Source organism: Drosophila subpulchrella, chromosome X (genome assembly GCF_014743375.2).
Source record: "Drosophila subpulchrella strain 33 F10 #4 breed RU33 chromosome X, RU_Dsub_v1.1 Primary Assembly, whole genome shotgun sequence".
Classification (NCBI taxonomy): Eukaryota; Metazoa; Arthropoda; class Insecta; order Diptera; family Drosophilidae; genus Drosophila; species Drosophila subpulchrella.
Genome location: NC_050613.1, coordinates 29,085,985 through 29,107,213, shown reverse-complemented (window position 1 = coordinate 29,107,213; position 21,229 = coordinate 29,085,985). Strand labels below are relative to the sequence as shown.

The following is a 21,229-nucleotide window of genomic DNA, read 5'->3' as shown; positions in this document are numbered from 1 at the left end:
AGTCCATTGGATATAAAAAGGATTTGAATAGGGATAATAGTATCGGTAGGATTATCTCCCATTAAGATTTTAAATTCAATGATATTAAATAGTCCCCATAAAAAATTTCAACTAAAGCAGCCGTGTAAATCTAAAATTTATATATGTATTTAACTGTAAATCGTTGAGATTAAAACAGTAACGTAAGCATAGGGAAATCATGTACAATTTTTAAGGCAAACGTTTTTAATAAAGCATAACTTATGCAAGTCATACGCAAATAAACACATCTCACTTCATTTTCCGGGTGCCTTAAAGTTTAGACAAAAGATTAATTTTCAGGGAAACACCGTCTTGCAAAAAACTAATCAGCGGATTACGGCTGCTTTTTGCGGGCGTGCATAATTATATTGAAAATTAATTAGCGGCTGGCTGAAAGGCTTAATTGCCTTTGATTATACGCATCCATCGATACTCGGGCGCTGCGGCCGGCTCACCCCATCGCACACACTCATATGAGCTCATCGGGGAGTTATACGGGCAGGGGTGGGGGATTCGACTCGGATATAGGGCGGATGTGGAGGCATTATGGGGGGACTTAGACAGACATAAGCCACACGCAGCATTAAATTGGCATTAGGTCAGGCCAGTGGACCTTCTATGTTTTTGCCCGAAATTGGATTGAACTCAACTTGTTTTCCTTTTTTCGGTCATCACCAGACATCCGAGCATTCTGAGGGTGACGGGGCACAACATGCCACATTGTCGCTTTTACTTTTATTTATTTTCTTAGACGCATTTTGAAAAGCCAATAAGCAGCTTTCTGATTGATTATCTGCTGCCCGTTCATTGTCTCCGTGTTGATCTAAGCCGCAACACACACGCTCAAGAACAGTGGGCCCTTGCTATGAGGATCTCATTGAATCCTTTTCGAGGGCTCATTTTCCTGATTTCCTCTCACTTTCCGCTCTTAAAAATTTGTATTTTGGCCGACATGGTTTCAAAAAATGTCTGAATACGGAATTTCATACCTCGTTGAGCTCGTAATTAAATTTGCAATCGATTGGCATTAAAGACATAAAACTCTAATTTTTGACCAATTTTCGCAAAAAAAACAATGTACACCTTAAAAAAATGCGAAAATTAGTCATAAAATAAATTTTCCAATAAGTGATAAGGACAGTTAGCCTAGGTTGTTAGCTGCTCAAAACAGTCGGTCTTTCAGCTGTGCGCTTCGTTTTGACCAAGTTACGATTGAAAAACCTCAAAAAAATAGACCTATTTTTGTCTGAAATCCTTCGACTTATTTTTTACCCAAAGAAACTCGGTATTTTGGCAATCATTTTGGTAAATCAAGTCGGAATATGGAATGCCATACCTCGTTAAGCTCGTTATTAAATTCCCAATCGATTGGCATTTAAGCCTAGAAACTTAAATTTTTGTCAAATTTTCGCAAGAAATCATGATGTAACCCCTATGATAAATGCGAAAATTGGACAACATATTATTTTTCGGAAAAGTTGTGGGGATCGGAAGCTCAGGTTGTTAGCTGCTCAAACAGTCGATCCTTCAGCTGTGCGCCTTGTTTTGACCGAGTTACGATTGAAAAACCTCAAAAAAATAGGGCTACTTTTGTCTGAAATCCTACGACCTTTTTTTTGACCCAAAAAAACTAGGTATTTTGGCAATCATTTTGGTAAATCAAGTCGGAATATGGAATGCCATACCTCGTTGAGCTCGTAATTAAATTCCCAATCGATTGGCATTCAAACCTAGAAACTTAAATTTTTGACAAATTTTCGCAAAAAATTATGAAGTAAGAAAAATGCGAAAAATGGACAAAAAAATATTTTCCGGAAAAGTTATGGGGATCGGAAGCTCAGGTTGTTAGCTGCTCAAAACAGTCTGTCTTTCAGCTGTGCGCCTCGTTTTGACCGAGTTACGATTAAAAACCAGCAAAAAAGTAGGAGTATTTTTATTAAAATTCTACTTCCTATTTTTCGACCCAAACAGCTAGGTATTTCGGCAATCATTTTGCGAAATAAGCTCAGAATTAAGATACCATACTTTGTTGAGCTCTCTATTGAATTCCCAATAGGTTGGCATTAGAACCTGAAAGCTGGAATTTTTGACCAATTTTCCCAAAAAATCCCGATGAAAAATACGAAAATTGGTAAACAAAATAATACATTTCTCGAAAAGAGATGGGATCGGTAGCATAGGCTCTTAGCTGATCAAAACAGTCGGTCTTTAAGCTGTGCGTCTCCGTTTGACTTAGTTTCGACTAAAAACCCACACAAAAAGGTGAGTTCTGTCGATTTGGTCACCCGATTCATATTACATTTAGTTTGTAGTTCTTTTGTTTTCATAATACGGTCTGTTTCACTCAGACAACAACGTTTAGCTGGGGTCTACTGTATCTCTACGCCTTTCTATCACTGTTGTTGTAGTTGTGTGAAAGGCGTCAATCAATTTTGAGTGAAATAAATGAGGCTTGTGCAGCATTTTGCGTTCCCAACACTTTAGGGCCTCAAAGGGGCTTAAAATTGTAAATTCCTCCCAGACACATATTAACCCGTTCCCCTGTTACAAATTGCTGCTATCTCATCTGAAAACTTGAGTAGGGACCCAGGTTCCCAAATTCAGCCCAGATTCCCCTGTCTTTCCGCAGTCTCTCAAACACACAGGAAAAGTTGCCGAAAAACCCATGATTTTGATGAAAACTTTCAAGTGCACTGGCATTTTGCCGGCGCTCTTCTGCTTTCGAATTTTTCCACCAAATATTTGAGCACTTAGTCGGCCTGAGCAATGATTTTGGCCAAAGTGCATTAAGCATAAATGGGAAAGTGTCGCCACCCTGATTGCAGTGATCCTCAACGCTCTCAACCCATTTTTGCGGCTTCGAAAAGTTGCTTTTTTTCATGTGAACGTTGCAAAAACTTTGTGGTCTTCCAAATGGAAAGTTTAAACTTTTCCAAATCAAAAAAAAAATAGCAAGATATATGGGTGCGTGCACGCCATCAGAACACTAGTTATTCATAACGCTCCGGTATCTGTGAAGTTTACAAATTGCAATTTGTAAATTTGGGATTAGTCAAAAAGGAAACCACACAAATAATTATTTGGCTTGTAATGGAATATTATACAAAAAGTTGGACTGCTCTGATAAGCTGAAAATTATGCTGTCCTATTTTAAAAGAGAGTTTAGCATTTTAGATTGTACTCACTTACTTTCAGTGTATTTCACTTGAATAATGAGGCTGAAAGTAAATCCCAATTATGAGATCGCCTCCCAATCAAGATTTTTCCGGGTTCCCACAATCATCAGATGCGCATATTGCTTTCGATGCGGAGAGATAACGCCCTGAACAGTTTTCAGTGAGCTTTTCAGTTTATTTAGTTTGGCGCATCGCACTTCGTCATGCGTTTCGCGCAGAGATGGCTGGCCATCCTCGGGGGCTGTCTCCTTACTCTGGTAAGGTCGGAATCGCCAATCGATCCCTGCCAGAACTTCTATAAATACGCCTGCGGCAACTGGTCGGCCATTCACGCCGAAGATCCGTACTCAAGCTTAGTGGAACAGTTGGACTACAGTTACCATGAGAAGTTGGCCGAGTTGCTGGAAAATGAGTAACTTGCCAATCCCGGAATGCGAATTTGAAAGGGCGATTACTGATTGATATTGATTCCAGAGAGCAGCACGATGGGCCCCGCTTCCAGCAGCTGCTCAGGGACTTCTACACCTCCTGCCGGCGACCCCTGACTAAGGATCAGGTGCTGGGATTCCTGGAAAATCTGATCGAAATGCCAAGCCTCGGAGAGGACGAACTGACCGTGGGCCTCACTGCCGCCTTCCGTCCAGGGGCTTTGTTGGATACATCGAGTTTCGATCTGGAAAAAATATGGCAGGAGCTACTGTTCCGCACAGAAGATTGGAACCCAAATGAAACGAACACAGAGCCCCTGACTCGCCAAAAGTTTGATCTTTTGTGGGCAGGCAGGCTAGAAGGAGCCGATTTAAAAAAGGAGCTCGTTTGGGACGAGTTGAGCTGGCTGGAATCCCAAATGATGAACACTTCATCGTACGAAGCCTCTGACGGAGCCCCAGTGTTTTGGATGCTGCCCTGGCCGGAATTCAGGCCCGACTACAGGCAATTGGCTCGTTTGCTGGCCAACAAGTCCAAGCGATTTATGCTTACCTATATCTACCTGAGACTAAAGCTGGTCCAAGGACTTGGCGAGTCTTGGCGCATAGGACGCGCCGAGTGTGCCGACCACGCCAGACATATCCTGACCCACCCTTCGGTTTGGTTGATGGAAAGGCACCATCCCAGACTCAAGGAGGAGAGCGTTATGCAGGACATCTTCCAGGAACTCAAGCACCGTTTCGGCCAAAGACTCCGGGCCAATAGGAATAACTTCTCCAAGCACACGCAGCAGTTTCTACTCTCGAAGCTGGACAGAATGACGCTGCGTCTGAGTGTCCTTCCCAGGCGCTGTTCGGAAAGGACCTTGGCGCAGCGCATCGACAGGCACTACAGGGATGTCCACCTGAGCCCCTCCGACTATTTCGGGAATCTCCTGGTCGGCCTGAAGCACTCCAGGATGCAGAGCGACCAGTACAACATGTTGTCCATGATATCCGGGTCTGCCTCTAGAAACAGCTTGTTCCCCGTTCAGCCCTACCAGTACGGCACCTATGCCTCGCCCTTCTACTTGACCGAGAGCAACATGCTGATCGTGCCCCTCTCCCTGCTGGGGCCACCGCTTTACACACCCCAGCAGCCGCAGATACTCACGTACAGTTCGCTGGGCTTCGTCCTGGGCCACGAGCTGAGTCACGGCTTCGACCCCGAGGATGTGGTCCTGAACTCCCGGGGCACGGCGAGTTCCTCAGTCAGGAGGGAGCTCAGGAAGAACCGGAGGTTTCAGCGCGAGCTGAACTGCCTGAAAGGCCAGTTCAATAGTAGACTTAATGAAAAGTTTGCAGACGCAAATGGCCTAGAACTGGCCTACTCCGCCTACTTTGACACCGCCCAAACGGATGGGAAAAGGGATCGCAAGGTCAGGGACTCCACCGACCAGAAGCAGCAGTTCTTCATCAACTTTGCCCAGTTCTTCTGCTCCGATGCTGATCTTTTGGAGGACAGTACGGACCATGGCAGCGACAGGCGAAGGGTCAACGATGCGGTTTTCAATTTCCATCCTTTTTTAGAGGCCTTCAGCTGTCGGAAAACGCAAAATCGAAGACAGTGTCGGTTGTTTTAGTATGATAAATACCCGTCTATCCATAAATCGCCATTAAAGATAACATATGTTTTCGTTTCTTTTATACAAGTCACCGTAATACACCTAGGAAAGACCTTTTCATAATCTGAAAGCACCCAGTCGAAGGTAAAACGCAATGGTGTGACATTTAATTAGTTTATTTATATATTATTGGATGCACCGTCGTAATGTATGTACAAAATCAAATCGTAATCAGATGAAGCGGAGACCGAGCGGTCGTCACCAAATACATATAAATAGTTAACACATTCCATTCAGACAGACAATTTTCAGATATAGTTATGTCTACAGCTTACAGATTTGTAGTTGCAGCTTAAGTTGTGGTATTGGGTTTAGTTGTGGCTTGAAACATTTAAACTAGAAACTGCCATGTAATTGTAAACCGCTTGTACACACATAAACATTGCATTACACTGACATATTTCGGTTCTTACACTAGAAAAAAAATGTGTGCAGCCTACGACATCAAGTTGAAATTCGATACGACTGACTTGTTATGCTATTTGTATTTCATTTAAATCGGTAAACTCTGGGGCTCAAAAGGTTTACGAATTTAAACGAGTTTCCAACCCTACAGCTATCTACACTTAAGAACTTTGATTAAATTACAAAAATATTTTACAAATGGCCACACAAAGGTAGCTCAGAAACGAACGTTTTTACCTAAGCCTTGACTGCAAATCTCGTAAATATCTTAAAATCGAACGTTAATCATCGTAATTACTGATTACTTGAATTTATTCAGTTTTGCTTTATATTCCGATAGGTGTAACTCCTGGGTTTCCTGTAAGTATGTTTCTTATATCTACTATAGTGTATTCTTATTGTTGCGAACTGCGCATTCCCCACCGGATTTTTCAGCTATCACTTCCTTAAAGTTTCCTCGCGTACCTTAGACCTACTGTATTCTGCAGGCCCTTAGCCGTAAGAAGAACATCTATAAGCCTAACCCTTTATACTTAATATGAATATTACAACAACGCACATTAAAAAACACTCAGATTTCAAGTGGACAAACTTGTGTCTTATTGGGGGAACTAGAACAGACATTTAGTATTCGGTATGGGTATTGTTCAGGCTTCGCTTTTGCGAACTGGGAACTGATCAAGTTTCACACTTCCCTACAATATCTGTATTTAAACACTTTTAAACTGTATATGGTTATGGAATGGACTATCCAAATTCAGATTGATTTTGGGCTGTCCATTATAATTGATTCCTCTGATATTGGGTAAAAGTATTTTAATCTGAAAATGTTCCTGTTCAACTCCTGAAACCTTTCTTTTCAGATCTGTTTTTTAATTCCATGTATGTACAGTGGTCGGCATAAGTATTTTGACAAAATAAAAGTTAAGTATACTCATAACTTGAATTTACTTCTTGTAAACTATAGGCATCAATGGAAAGGTAATTTCAATGCCGTTTGAATGATACAATACATTTCTTTACCCATTCAGTACTTATTGAAAAGGACGAATTTGTGTAAATCAACTTTGAAATTTAAAAAAAAAACTTTTTTCCTCGTCTTGAAAACTTAAATTTTTTGATGCAAAAAGTTTCTTCAAACAAAAACAATAGTAACTGCAAAAAGAATTTTTCAAAAATCATTTTTCTTATATTTTTTATGAATTTTTGAAAATGCTTAAAAACAGGCATTTGAGCCATATTTTTGTCTTTTTCATACAAATTTTTTCCGACATTGTCACTTTCAAAAAATCATAAAAAATATAAGCAAAATGATATTTGAAAAATTCTTTTTGCAGTTACTTTTATTTTTGTTTGAAGAAACTTTTTGCATCAAAAAATTTAAGTTTTCAAGACGAGGAAAAAAGTTTTTTTTTTAAATTTCAAAGTTGATTTACACAAATTCGTCCTTTTCAATAAGTACTGAATGGGTAAAGAAATGTATTGTATCATTCAAACGGCATTGAAATTACCTTTCCATTGATGCCTATAGTTTACAAGAAGTAAATTCAAGTTATGAGTATACTTAACTTTTATTTTGTCAAAATACTTATGCCGACCACTGTATGTGGAGCCTTGGGGCAACGGCGTTGATTAAGTTATAGTTTATGCTAAGGAAATTGCAATGAAATTCTTTGTAAAACTCTATCTAACCGAAACCTTAAGAATTAGGACAAACGATAAGGAGCTGAGACCATTCACGATGTCAGAACATGCCTATAGGGGGTCTTATAGGGGGTCAAATGTAAATGGGGCACTCCAGGAGGGAACTGATGATCGGAACTGAGGATCTCTGATAGCCGAACCCAGTCAGTTGCCAATCTATACAACGCGCTCCTCGCTGATGATGTCCATGGTGCTGACCCGGCGCTGCTGATGGGGATGGGGATGGGTCTGCAGATGGTGCGTTACCAGATGCTGGTGCTGCGGAGCCGGCTCGCCACCGATGATGACCACCGTACCGCCGCCGAAGGTGGTGGTGGTGGTGGTCGTCCTGGTGGTGGTGCTGGACGAGCGACGGTGGTCGCTGCTGCCCCGCCGCGGCACCAACATCACCAATTACTAGAGGACCGTCTCGTTGGTGCACGTGCGTGCGCCGTTAACGATCGAGTACTTCGTGGAGGTGTCCTTCTTGGTCATCAGCCGGCCCAGGAATATCTCCTTGAAGGTCTCGCGGAACTGGCGCGACATGCCGCAGTAGATGCCGAAGTTGATGGGGTAGCTGAACACCAGGAAGAAGTTGGTCAGCATTATGCAGATGTTGGCCAGGCCGTAGTCCAGGAACTCGATGATCAGGGAGCTCACGATGTGCATCACGGTGACCACGGCGATGGGGATCTCGGCCAGCAGGAACACGGAGACGACCACGATCAGCATCAGGGTGGTGCAGTTGGTCTCCCGCAGCTTCTTGCACTCCTTCTTCCGGTTCTCCCGGAAGAGCAGCTTGCGCCGCTCCTGCGCCTGCCGCATCGCCGAGAAGAGCAGGATGTTCAGCGTCACCAGGATGATGCAGGGTAGGAGGTGTACGAACAGCACCCGGAACAGGTAGTAGCTGGTGTAGTACAGGTTCAACCCGATGTAGTCGTGCACCCACAACGCCGTCTCCAGGTGGCACACCTCGGTGGGCTTCCCGTTCCACTCGATCTCCAGCGGCATGTAGGTGCGATCGAAGAACCGCGGTAGCTGGTGCAGGATGGCCAGCAGCGCGATGTACGCCGTGCACCGCCTCACCCGCGGCATCGTGCACCATGTGCGGGCCATGGGGGCGTGGCACACGTAAATGTACCTGGGAAGCATGAGAAATAGAGCGATCAAATTAGCAGGGCTCTGTTTAAGGTATGCATTATTATTATCGCCACAAAAGAGGGCTTGGGCTAAGTTAGTGAATTTTCATACTTCCTATAGAGGAGTTCTAATGCTATTAACATAACATTTTTCAAATAGTAGGAGACACCTTGTTTCTGATCACGCGACTTTATGCTCTAGCTTCTATAAGCATTCCCGACCTTGGCCTATATTTTGCTGTTTAATAATTCTAACCCTCGCCATAAAATGATTTCTTGCTGGTTTACAAATAGTTTATCATTGAAAAAATAGAGATAAGAGATATAAAAATATAATTCATATAAAAATAAGCCTTAAAAACTGAATTCAAAAAGTTGTCTATCGTCGATTAGAGCTTGGTTGGCGAACTCAGAGTGACATAAAAATCTAGACCAACACTTACAGCTATTAAACCGTAATGGACTTTATCTGATGTGGTTTTTTTTCAAAAGAAGTCGCGGAGAAGCCCTGCCTGCGTTCCTGTAAAGGCGTTAAGATCAGCTAACGAGCTCGGGCGTCTTAAACGCATTTGCGTAATATAATTTTATGGCAACGCCAACGGAAGATAAACCAATTTCCCCAGGTGGGAATTTACGATGGCAATGGAGTGACAACGAATTGGCCAAATCCTAATTTGAACCACCACCACGACCCCTTGAATGGCGAAGGCAATCAAAAGCCATCTGAAAAGCTAATCAAGTTGGCGCTTTGTAATTTCATAATTTGAGTAATTTGTCAGGGGTTGTCCTGCCGAGGAATAAATTTGTTTCCTGTGAAGATTTGGGGAAAAGTTTGCCGCTTTATAGTTGGCCAAAATAAGTCCAACACCCCCTCCCATAATTTCGCAATCTGAAAATCGAAGAATCTTTGATGCTGGATTTTTGGCTGGGGTCGGGTGGCGCCTCTTAAGCTCCTTGGCGTTGGTCTAATTTATGCGCATAATTATAGCCACGCCCATTGCGCTGGCACTTGAAAATGGTTTTCAATCAATCTTTCATTGAACCTTTGTCAGGCGGGGATTTCATTAAAGTTGAAAGCATCAGAAATACTAACAAAAGCGCAGAACTCCAAGGACGAGGGCGAAAAACGTTTTGGTTAGTCCTAAACGGAGTTGATATTAATAATATCAAGTAATAATTGCTTTGTAATTATAACACTTTAGTTAATTTGTCCTAAAAGGATGGCCCTAAAGTAAGAAAAACCCTTCGAAAACAACCCTCAAACCAACGAAACTTAAGGAACACAATAAATCAATCAAGTAGAACATGTCTGAAACAGGCAACAACGATATCATGAATAGGAATCTGCTACAGATAGACATGTTACGCAAACATGAAGTTTTAAAGAACAAAAAGGAAATTCCGTTTATCCTTTTTAGGGGAGGATTACCATTTGAGTGGGAGCTCTGACTTTGATTCCAATACCCTTGGATAAGGTGCGTCTGTCAGTCGAATGACTTTCCTTACAAATTTATATATTTCGCTGTTTACGTTTCTTTAGGTAATATTCCAGCTTTAAGTTCGTGAAGTCGGCAAGGGTATACTTGTATATTGTGTTGTCTATAGATCCACTCGTGAATATCCACTCAAGCGCCTTTCAGAAGTATGCCAATGGGCCTCGTACTATATGTGGACAAAAAGCGGCCACCTACATGCACACTCGTATAGCATACATTTTTTGTTATATGAAAATGTTATGGAGAGTGTCACTCACTCAGTGCGCACCTCCCCAGCTCCCCACCCCCCCACTTCACCCCGTCCATCAGTGAGGGCCATAAAAACACTTGAAATACAATAAGTTGACAACAGCCACAGCAGCAACAATACAAACAATAAACGCCGAATGTTTTTATCGCGCTACTTCTCCTCGGGCAATTTTCAACGCATTTTAGAGGGACTCCTACCCCCTTCCCCGCCTTTTTCCATATATAAATATTATTTAGCTATTTGTTGGGGCCCAACCACCCAGCCACCCCCGCGGCTTCGACCACTTGAAAACGGCCCAAAGTCGCATAATGGCCCAAATATTTATGACTATTTTTTTGGCGCTCTTCAGCAGCCACTCCACTTTGCAAATTTATTTCGAAAGCTGTAAAATTTATGATCCTACACATGAGTTAATAGAACAAAACGAAAGCGCCAGACCAGCCCCATCATCCTCAGAAATGTGCGGACTCTTGAATGCGTTCCATGGAGATGGGGTGAAATTTATGTTACCCATCCGAAATTAGTTTATTGTTCGAATTAGTGGCTATACTTTATGGTTTCAGTGGCTGAAACAGTTTGGTTTAAGAGACCAGTGCCATGTGGCAGAGGAATGTGCCATCAATCGATTGATTGTCACTCGCATTACTCATACGCAACGTTGCCTTCGCCAAGGTAAGGCAATTTGTTTGTGTTTTCCCTCAAGGCTCTGACATTTTATTTTTGCCCACACAAAAACTGATTTATGGCCGTCATTGACAAGTCAACGAGTCAGTCATCCACTCCTTCAGTTACATCTCAACCGGGAGACCTGCGAAGGGCGGTCCCACTTTTATTGGCCTAATTGCATACTTACCTTTGCACGGCAAGGGCCAGAGTTAGCCAAACGGAGATGGTGTGGCACATGGCTGGCATGATCTGTAAGTAAAGATGTGGGAATATGAGTATATACTACATAGGATAGGATGTGGGTTGCAATGCGGATTAGAACGAGCGTGTGAATCGCTCTTGTGTGTTCCGTAGCATACTTTTGGGAGGCGAATCGTCAAATGAATTCTTCTTAGTTTCAAGTGGCTTGGTTTCCTTAATTTAAGGAACAATACTGGTTGATTCTAGGAATATTTTGAAATTACATTATGTCATAATAGTAGGTTGAATACTGAATAAATCCACATTCTACTAAACACCCGCATTGGAATGTTTGAGGGTTTCGAAGGACATCGTGGACCGATAAGGGACTTTGAACGTTTGAGGGACATACTAGAATGATGAAGGATTTTTAATAAGCCATCTGTACCGTACAGAATTCTTCTGAGTGTCAGTTAGTGTCCCTAATTTACAGCTCTACATATTAACTTAATATTTATCCACCAGCGGCACATGTGTACCTTGAATCCTTTACTTTATAATGCCTAGGTGAATACTGATTGACTCCACATTTTATCACTGTTTGAGGGTTTCAAAGGGCATCTCGGAACGAAGAGAGATTTTTAATATGCCATTAAAAAAACAAATTATACACAGTCCATTACAAGAGCACATTCCAATGGGCATTGGACAAGATATACGTCTGCGATGTGTGAGTAAATCACCATTTGGCCCAAAGGCCCAGAGAGTCATGCCTCAGCCCAGCTGCCAAATCGGATTTGTGGTGCTCAACTGCATTAGCCAGCGGTTAGAAGTAAGAAGCCCGGAATGAGACATCCGAGATTCTTGTAACTGGCAAAAGGCCGTTGCCGTCTCCACCTGGACAGGTGTCTGCTCCATTTATGGACCATTATGAGTGCGGCTCTGTGGCAGACAGCGCTCCATGAGCATCGCTCTGTGGGCTTGACACCGGACTTAGCCATATAATGCACAATCTGTGGCCTAATCCGGTTTATGTGTCTGACTGGGCTGCAATTACACCGACACGGACAGATAAACTCGCCTGGATATTTTACAATGAAACGGTTACCCCCTTTTTACATTAACATGGTCATGATGCGCACCACTCTGGGTAGAGGAGGGATGGGGATGAGGAATGGAAATGGGAGGGGGACAAGGAAGGCGAAGAGGAGGAACGTGCTGCCGGAGCACATTCATTCAGGGGAAGCGAAACGGAATCTTCAACTTTGACGCTGCAATGGCCGCCTGGTGGTTATTACCAAAACGAGGAGTGCCGCCTCGCAGGATGTGAGTTGAATTTTATGGCAGTCATACGCAGAGATAGTCTTGCCGCCACGCAGCCCAGTCAATCTCCAAAAGCCCTCTTCCCCGTCCCTTGAAATCCATCTAGACATCCAGCCCAGCATGGAATTTAGCTGGTACAAATCCCCGGAGAGTCCACTAACAGCACGTAGCTACAATGAGGCAGTACAGTGGGGCAGGGTGCGTTGAAACTATAGTTTTTTGATATTAAAATGGGCCTGAGTTCCGTTACATTTGAATACGAAAAATGCAAATTCAATAAATATTTGGTACATTCGGGTCTCCAAAATAAACAAAAGAAACTTTATTTCTAAAAGTAAGACTTTTGTTAAAACATATGCTACCTTACTCCTTCTTTTAAATTGGGCCAAACCATTCTGATAAATGAAAATGGGTTGATTGCACTTATCACCCGGGACTTTTCTTTCGCCCCCATTCAGCGTACCACTATGCCTTTTGGCTTTGATGGGAACCGAGGGCTTATGCTTATGACTAAAAGGGGGTGGGCGTTTTATCAGCTTGACACAACTCCATTGAAGTGAGTAAACAGTTTTGCTTTGCCAACCCCTAAGGCCCCGATCCCGGATCCCCAATCCCGGAACCCTCGTAGCCCCCATAGCCCCATGACCCCCATTCCGCGCCCTTCGAGTGCCATAAATTGAAAATGTTGATTAATCAAGGCAAACGTGCAAGGGGCAGGAAAGGCGAGGAAAGCTCGGAGTTTGCATGGCACTGCTGGAAAAACGCTCTCGAATGAATAAGTGTTGTGAATGGCTGAATGAATGGGTGGATGAGGTTGTGAATGTGAATGTGAGTGTGGATGGGTGGATGGGTGGGGATTCCCCGGTTCGAGGGGCAGCAGGTGGCAAATGGCAAGTGGCACTAGCAGCGTTTTTCATTTTTTCATTATGCTGACAGAAGTGACACACACAAAAGGGAAATCACGGGAAATGGGGAAAATGTAACGTGGCAGCAAATGCGATAACGATAACGATAACGCGACGGGATCCAAAACAAAGCATCGTTCATCAGCCAGAGACAATGGAACCAGAGGGGCAATGAGACCGAGAAACTGAAGCGGGTGGGATGACAAAAAGCTCCAGCCGAGCATTTTATTTAGGTCAATGAGTGTCTCGTCTTCCCCGAGAAACTTGGGTGGGTGGGCTTGCGAGATGGAAACGGTCGGGACTAAACGTAGCCGGGAGCCAAAGCAAACAGTTTTTCGCTTTCGACCAGCCTTGGCAATTAGTTTGTGGCAAGAAAACCTACATTGGAGAAGAAGATACACTCACAAAGCAAACTGGGCTCATTAAACTCGGGAATTGTACTGTAAAACGTTTTGGTTTTGATAAGAATTTTCGGGACATTTGAAAGTGTAATAAGCCCTGACGCTTGCAAAAGTATATTAGCTATTCAAAAATAAATATTTTAATTATCTTAAAGTTATTTAAAATATTCCTGTTATATATAAACCAATTTAAAAATAATTAATTTATATTGTGAGCCAAATAACTCGGATCCCAAATACTTTAAGGATGCGTTGCCAATTTCCCTAAGTGCAAAATGAGGTGGCCGGTAGATATTTGGGGTCTCTGTTGACTTACCTCATTGAAAATGCTGTAGGCCAGACACATGGAGACCGGATGCAGGGGCTTATAATGATTGCCGAATGTGTACATATACCAGAGGCCCGGTGCCGGAAATATAACAGTCAGCATATCGCATATAGCCATCCCTGAGGAGAGAGGGGGAGAAAGTGGAAATTAGAAATTATGGTAATGCTTATGCAAATCAATTTGATGATTTTAATGTAAATTGATTGTGTGATTGGACACCACGGTCGGGAGCATGGCAATGTTGATGCCCAACTGCCTGAACCAATTTGGTCGCATCTGTAATCTGATTTCAGAGCTTAGAACCGATTCGCTGATCAATTATTTACGGTTTCCCAGGCCAAAGAGGGTAAATTGGCTGTTGATTCTGCTGGAGTTCAGGTTTCATTTGTGGGCAAACACTGAGAACTGCAAATAACAAATTCTCTTGTCAGATTTCCCATTAATTAAAATTCGAGTTTGTTTAAATACCAGATTTTGTATTACGAAATAAATATTAATTAATTTTGAAGAGGTAAATGTTGTTTACTTGCAACTTGCTAAATACTACAATGAAACAACTAATCGACTTCTGTCGTTTTCGCTTGGTCTCGGCCCAGTGACATTTGAACCGAGCGAGTGCTCTCAACTGACTGACGACACACCCTGATGACCTGACCTTTGCGCACTCATTGGAATGACAGACCTCTGTGGCCATCCGGCTGTCTGCACATTTGGCTGGTTACAGCGAGAGCAAATTATCCTTTTGATGATTTTTCCAAGTTCTTTGGATCAGGTACCGCATATCAAATTGACATGTTAAAGATGTATACGATTTTGTAAAATCGAATTCATATCTGTGTTTGTAAACAAAAATTTCAGTGGAAATTACTGTGCAAGTCTAAATGCTTTTGGGTGTGTTTGAAATAAATAATAATAATATTTTAACCGCATTCTCAGTGACAGAATTATCGCGAAATGTGATGCAAGACTAATGACCATTTTTGGACACATTTTCGACAGTGTTTCAAGCCATTTCTGTTGTGGTTGCTGCTGCAGGGCCAGAGTTCATTTCACGTTTGGTCCGCTGTCACTTGAACCGAATGCGATTAGCCTTGGCCTGCGCTTGACACCCGGGGGGCGGTGGGCGGTGGGCTGTTGGTGGTCCAGGCGGCGGTTGAGAGGTGACGGGTCAAGGGACCCTAACCCATTGACAGCCGGGCGCGAGAGACGAACTTTAAAATTTTAACTTTGTTCCTAACTGCGCCTTCCTTGGGTTTTCACAAATACTATATTAACTCATCTGCTCAATCACTAAGCCCGACTACTTTTAATTCGAAGCATTAATTATAATATTTAGCTAATTTTTAGTGAATACGAATATTCCCAAACAAATCATTTAATTGCGGTTACACTTCTTACAATGAATACGGCCCCTGCTTTTTAGGCTTGGTGGCAAAAAATCTTGTCGTTTGCTAGGAACTTGATGTTCTTGTAAGATCCCCATCCAGCTCTGTTTTTCCCATCGCCAGACAGCAAACCATTAGCATTACACACGCTATTAGAATATCTCAGCATTACGCGGTGTGAGACAGATCCCCTGGGATGGGGTAACGAGAATCGGGGGGCATACAGGGGCGGCCTCGAGGAGCACGCACATCGCCAGCTATTTGAAATCTCACAAAACTTCTGCCTGATTTAACATTGTGGCACATTAAGCGCCAAAAGGGGCGACGCTCCGAGGACGCGGCATGCATTACATGGAATAAGAAGACAGGCAGCTAGCTTCGTAAACCCAACGTTAATATACCCTTTCTAATAAGGTTGCCAAATTTCGATGGAATTAAGAACTGATTTTATAAGACACAAGCCGCTGACAGGGTTTTTTATCGTGAACAAAATTAGTATCTCACTTTGATATCATTATTTATATAATGTTTGCTTAACATTCTATTAACTTTCGATTAACAACCGTGTCTAGCTAGGCATGTCAGTTTGCTTATATATATGCTCTGAAATTTCTCATGCTGACTGAAATTATTATGCCCTCTGCAAGGGAATAAGTATAAATAATAATCATAAAAGGCGGCGTCTGGGGGAAATCAAAATGGTCCCAATCAGTGGCGCGGGAGGGGGGACCCTATATGTCTGCTGACTAACTTAAAATTTATTAACAAAACGTTTTTTAGATGTTAACGATAAAATCTAGAATTTAAAACAAAAGAAATAATATAGAAATTTGTAAAATCGCCTCTGGTCCCAAGTGAAATATAGGTAAGTACCTTGAACAATCTACTGATCCTGCGGTAGCTCTAGGACATAGTCACCCGATGGGCAAGAAGTTAATAAATACAACTTAAAATGCACCACCGCAAAGTTTTATAAATTCCACCCTTAGTTCCCTGCATAAATTGACCATCTTTCGTGCCAATACCAAATGCACCCGAGTTCCAACCTTAGAGATTTTTGTTTCACCCCAGTTAAGTTCACTTCATACACTCACCCATCAGTACAAAGTTGGTGGGCGTGGCCATGCTCTTTTTGCTCAGGACGAGGACGATCAGGGAGTTGGAGATGATGGTGGTGATCAGCAGGAAGGGCATGCAGTATCCGTAGAGTGGGATGGCGTAGTCCAGGGGCGAGTCGCAGGTGAGGTTCCAGTAGCTGATGTTGTTGTCCTCCATGCGGCAAGAACCGTCGGCCATCTGCTGGTAGTTGGAGTAGTCCAGGCTCTCGTTCCCGTAGTCGGGGAGTTCCAGCTGGGACTCGTTGGCCGCCAGGTTAGGCCCGCCCTCAAGGCGGGGATCCCCGAGATCCATATCCGGGCTGGCGGATGGGGCGAGACGGTACTGGTACAGTACGTCCGTGTTGTTGTCCATAGCTCGTGTTTTCTCGCCTCCTCCTCAGTTGCCAGATGAGGCCTGCAGACCCTTCATTTTTGTGGATCTATACCGTTCTATTGATGTTTTCGTCCTGAAAAGAAGAAAACGTTTTAGATAAGCACATGATCTACAAGTTATGTGGATGTACCTAGCAATACCCCCAAATTCAGCGGTGTCTTTGCATCACTATATTTACTAGTTGCCTCCTTCGAGGCTGGAGCTACACTGACTGATACACAGAAAACCCAGCCCTTTAAAACTGCCCGCACAAAAAAGATAATGCAAAAAGATAATACGCTAACTTATGAGCATTAAATGGAAAGTACTTTCAATGTTTATTAAAGCCCAACAAACACTGGCCAAAGGCATTTGCATTTACTAATCTTATTTGTCGTTCTACTTCAAACCAAGCATTTGTATTTACTTTGATTACTTTGTACTCATCTCAAGTTTGACTTTGTGTAAGAAAGATTCCGCTATAAAAGGCTGCTATAATTAAAACCAAACAAACGGGCTAAAATGTAGTTACAATCGCACCTCCAACAATTAAAAGTTGTGATATCTAATTTTGTGATGTAAATAGATTATAATAAAGACTTTCGAATATATTTACTACATAGGCTTATTCTATTGCTGCGGCGTGCCGATTTTCTCGAGAATACATAGTAGTCACTCGGTGCGCTTCGTCACTACGCGCACTGCTGTTCACAGTGATTAAAATGCAAGTTTTCAGTTTCGTTTTGCAAGCTAAATGTGTATTTACTTTTGCTGCAGTAGACTGTAAAGTTCTTCCTCTGGACTTTTCTCCTTTTATATTTGTCTACTACAGCAAAGCAGTTCCATTGATTTGTGTGTCCAAAGCTTGTTAGTCCAAAACTTTTGACATTGTCCGCAATATTGTGAAAAAATACCACCGACAGGTGAAAATGCCTCCGCATTGAAAATAATCCAAGCAAAAAGGCAAGCATTCATTTGTCCGAGAGATTCCGACCTTGGCCAAAGGTCTAAAGGTAAACACCAGACCAAAATGTTTGTTTGCCAGCTGTCATGAATATTCAAATCGACTATGATTCTTTTATAAGCGCACTAAAAGCGTTTCTTGTTTGACTTTTGCTGCCTGGGGAAATGCAAGATAGATCAAATGAATTGGTATTTTTAGTTTGATTGCTTGAATGTGTGATTGAAGAATCATGAATCGGTTTGTTTAATTATAGCCGTTGCTTGAGGAAAAGAGTATGTTGTGTTCGATGGAAAGTTTATCATTAAATAAGGACTAAAAGCCTTGTGATGTTGTAAACATTCGTACTGTCAGGGAAGTTGCAAACATTTCTAATGACCTTAATCTTGATTGGGCTGAAACATTATGTCAGATACTGTTAGTCTTCAGCCTTTTCGACCTGCTTCTTGGCCATCATCCCGGAAGCCAACTAATAACAGAGCATTCGGCATGTTTATGTCATGTTTATGCTGCCTTTTTAATGGTTTTATTTTTCGCATTGCCAATCCAAGAACTTTCCCAATACTTTCGACTTGCCGTTTGCTATTTTCCACTTCTTTTTCGTCATGGCTACATTGACCCACATAAGCACAAGAAGAAGAATGGGCCCGGGGTCAGGGGTCGGGGTTGTCTCCCGAGGAGAATATTGAATGTGGACAAGAGACCGAGAAACTCATTTATTCAGAATGTTCTACATCCCTAATGCGATTTAAGTGGGCCATTTGAAGACGGAGAGCGATGAAAATGGCAGTGGCAACGGGGGGAAATTAAAGAGCGTTTGTGAAATGGGATTAACAATCCTCCCATAATAAAGGATAAAAATAATTTATTTACATTGCCTTGAATAGGCCTACACACATTTCCATATCCGCTAAACAAACCATTTAATGAATTAAAACACACAATAAAATCTGAAGCTCTTGGCAATTTAATTTCAATAAATTCAACGTTAATCATTAAAATAAACATTTCTTTCGGCGCCCCACCGAAGTACCTCGATTTGGATTTACAAATTTAATTTATGTACACGACTGCATCTACAGTTTATTTATTTTAGATTAAATTGTACAGCTCATCAATAATGCGAGCAAATGCATTTGAACACAATTGAATGAATTATTAAATTAGTTCCGGCTATTTTGACGCGGATTGCTGGGCATTAAAAAGGATCGGATCGGATCGGATCGGACCGGAAAATGTGTAAAGGCGGAAAACAGCCAAACTGAATAATCAACTTGCCGTTGATTGTTGGCTGCCAATCAACGCAAAATCAAATGTCGTGGGAGCATGCAAAATGCAATCAAGGCCGTCTGCAACAGCGGAACGAATCGGGAGGAGGAGCGAGATGAAACGAAATGGAAGTATCAGGAAAATATCAGGAAAATCGCATGGAAAACCCGTCAGTTACAGCCGCGAAACCGCAGTGGAAATAACTCAAAGCCGGGCCATCTCCCCACTGGCACGCCGGGTCCTTTTAATTAGCCCCTGAAAGCCCACTCCGAGTCGAAGAAGAATCCCGGCGGGAAATTCCACTCCACTCCTTAGCGGGCTGTTGGCTATCAGTCACTTTCTCTAGCTGGGTTTTCTGCACAGAGAAAAATGGCTCAACAAATATGGTTTCCTATGCATATGTTAAAAAAATATTAAAAAATATGCTTAGGCTTTTAATATTCAGGGTTGTTTTTTGGCAATTTATGTATTCTTGATTTGACTTTAAACTATAAAAACAAATTATATCTTTCCATCTTATTTGATAACCACTTGAAGTTCATGAACGGCAACAAGTTGCCAAGTTGCCCATATTGTCCACTCTATTTTTTCCCGTATCAAGAGAATTTTCTGAGCTCTCTTTAAACTGCAATCAATCGTGCCAACTGGTGGACAAGTCCTAAATTAAACCAAGTCTGCAAACGGCCCCGTGTAATTAACTTAGGTGTTGCATATCGATTTCCTGGTGGCTCACTAATTACGCCCTCGCCTTGGCTTTTCTTTTGACACACGCTCTGATCTACTATATTTTCCATCCTGTTTGCCCACCCGCTTTTCCGCCCGCCCATTCGCAGGACATTAGCCGCCATCTTTGATCCATCACTACGTGAGCGAGGAAAAGGCGAGAAGACGATTATGAAAAACTTTGGCAAGGACAACGCAGATGCGAATCTTTCTTGCAAACAACACGTGCACACTTTGGAGTACGCTAGGAGAAAATATCACCCCACTTGGTTGTATAACTTGACATAGAAAGAAATAACATAATATCATTTATATTACTTAAGTTTAATTTATTTTCTATATAAAAATAGTTCTGCATTGTAAATCCTTATTGCTAACACGACCGATAGTTCCTATGACAGCTTTATAATATCCTGGTCCACACTAGCTGAGAGTCAAGTCAACGTATTTAATTGAAAAGTTAGAGTAGTTATATTCTGCTATCATCTCAATGATCACATCAGCTATCTGATAAAAAATAACATGTTTTATTTTATCTGATCTGTTCGAACATTACGAGATTATTCGCCAGACTCAGCCGCCTTTTAGTTAGCTTAAAATGAACAGTTATACCTTGTTTTTTCTGCGTGTACTCACGTACACTCAGATGCACACTCCCACACTTATGCATCGTCAAGTCATCATCATAAAGCGATTAGTGGAACTAAAACTGCCATTAAAATGCCTAGGCCTTCACCGTCTTCGCTCTGTCCCTTTCTCGCTCCTTCACTATCGATACCCTTCCTTCGCCATGGACATCTATCTCCAAATGAATTTCCAATATATAGTGTAGTTTCGCCCACAAAGAGCAGGCTTTAGTAGTATCAATTGAGCATTATCTCCGAGCTGTGTGCAATTGATGACGAGAAAAGCACTTGAACCATTCACTACCATTTAATATCACTTTTTTAACATTTCATTCAACATTTGCAGTTTTAAAACCAAATTTAATCAGAAAATGATTTTTCTTTTAAGAGTGCCCTTTCAATATATGAGCGGATTGCAAGGTCGATATAAGCACTGCATCGATGTTTGTGTCATTTGCGCCCCATTTTCCACAGCCTGGTTACGCCCACTTTCCCTGTACTGCCCTCCTTTACAAGACTTGTTTTTACAGGGCCAACCGAAAAAATCGATCAGAAAGAACGATGTCGTGGCAAAGTCGGGGGAGCATGGGGGATTTGCTTTTGGTAGATGAACTTAATTGTACTTTTTAGCTGAAAAAAGCAGCAAGTTCCCCCAAAGGCCTGAATGGCTGAGCGTGGGAAATAGGGGCGTTGGAAAAGTGGGCATGGCCACTGCCCCAGGACAAGATGA

The 21,229-nt window shown here is 42.3% G+C and overlaps 2 protein-coding genes across 6 annotated transcripts in view; one reads left to right on the top strand and one right to left on the bottom strand.

The window, feature by feature from the left end:
- The first annotated feature begins 3,389 nt into the window (after positions 1–3,389).
- LOC119557211 (neprilysin-1) lies at positions 3,390–5,311 on the top strand. The gene is made up of 2 exons (XM_037869866.1): positions 3,390–3,609; positions 3,672–5,311. Exons 1-2 carry the CDS (start codon positions 3,401–3,403, stop codon positions 5,245–5,247), a joined length of 1,785 nt encoding a protein of 594 aa, XP_037725794.1. The 5' UTR covers positions 3,390–3,400; the 3' UTR covers positions 5,248–5,311.
- Positions 5,312–7,762: 2,451 nt separating this feature from the next.
- LOC119556947 (sex peptide receptor) overlaps positions 7,763–21,229 on the bottom strand; it is a 42,532-nt gene continuing 29,065 nt past the window's right edge. For 3 of the 5 annotated variants that reach the window (XM_037869443.1, XM_037869440.1, XM_037869441.1), the window contains exons 2-5: positions 16,545–17,014; positions 14,054–14,184; positions 11,116–11,177; positions 7,763–8,518 (exon numbers count right to left, since the gene is read on the bottom strand). In XM_037869443.1, coding sequence (XP_037725371.1) covers positions 7,795–8,518; positions 11,116–11,177; positions 14,054–14,184; positions 16,545–16,920 — 1,293 coding nt within the window. In that variant the 5' untranslated portion in view covers positions 16,921–17,014 and the 3' untranslated portion in view covers positions 7,763–7,794. Of the gene's footprint in view, positions 8,519–11,115; positions 11,178–14,053; positions 14,185–16,544; positions 17,015–17,071; positions 17,193–21,229 lie in introns of those variants that run through there. The other 2 variants (XM_037869442.1, XM_037869444.1) reach the window with 2 other exon arrangements.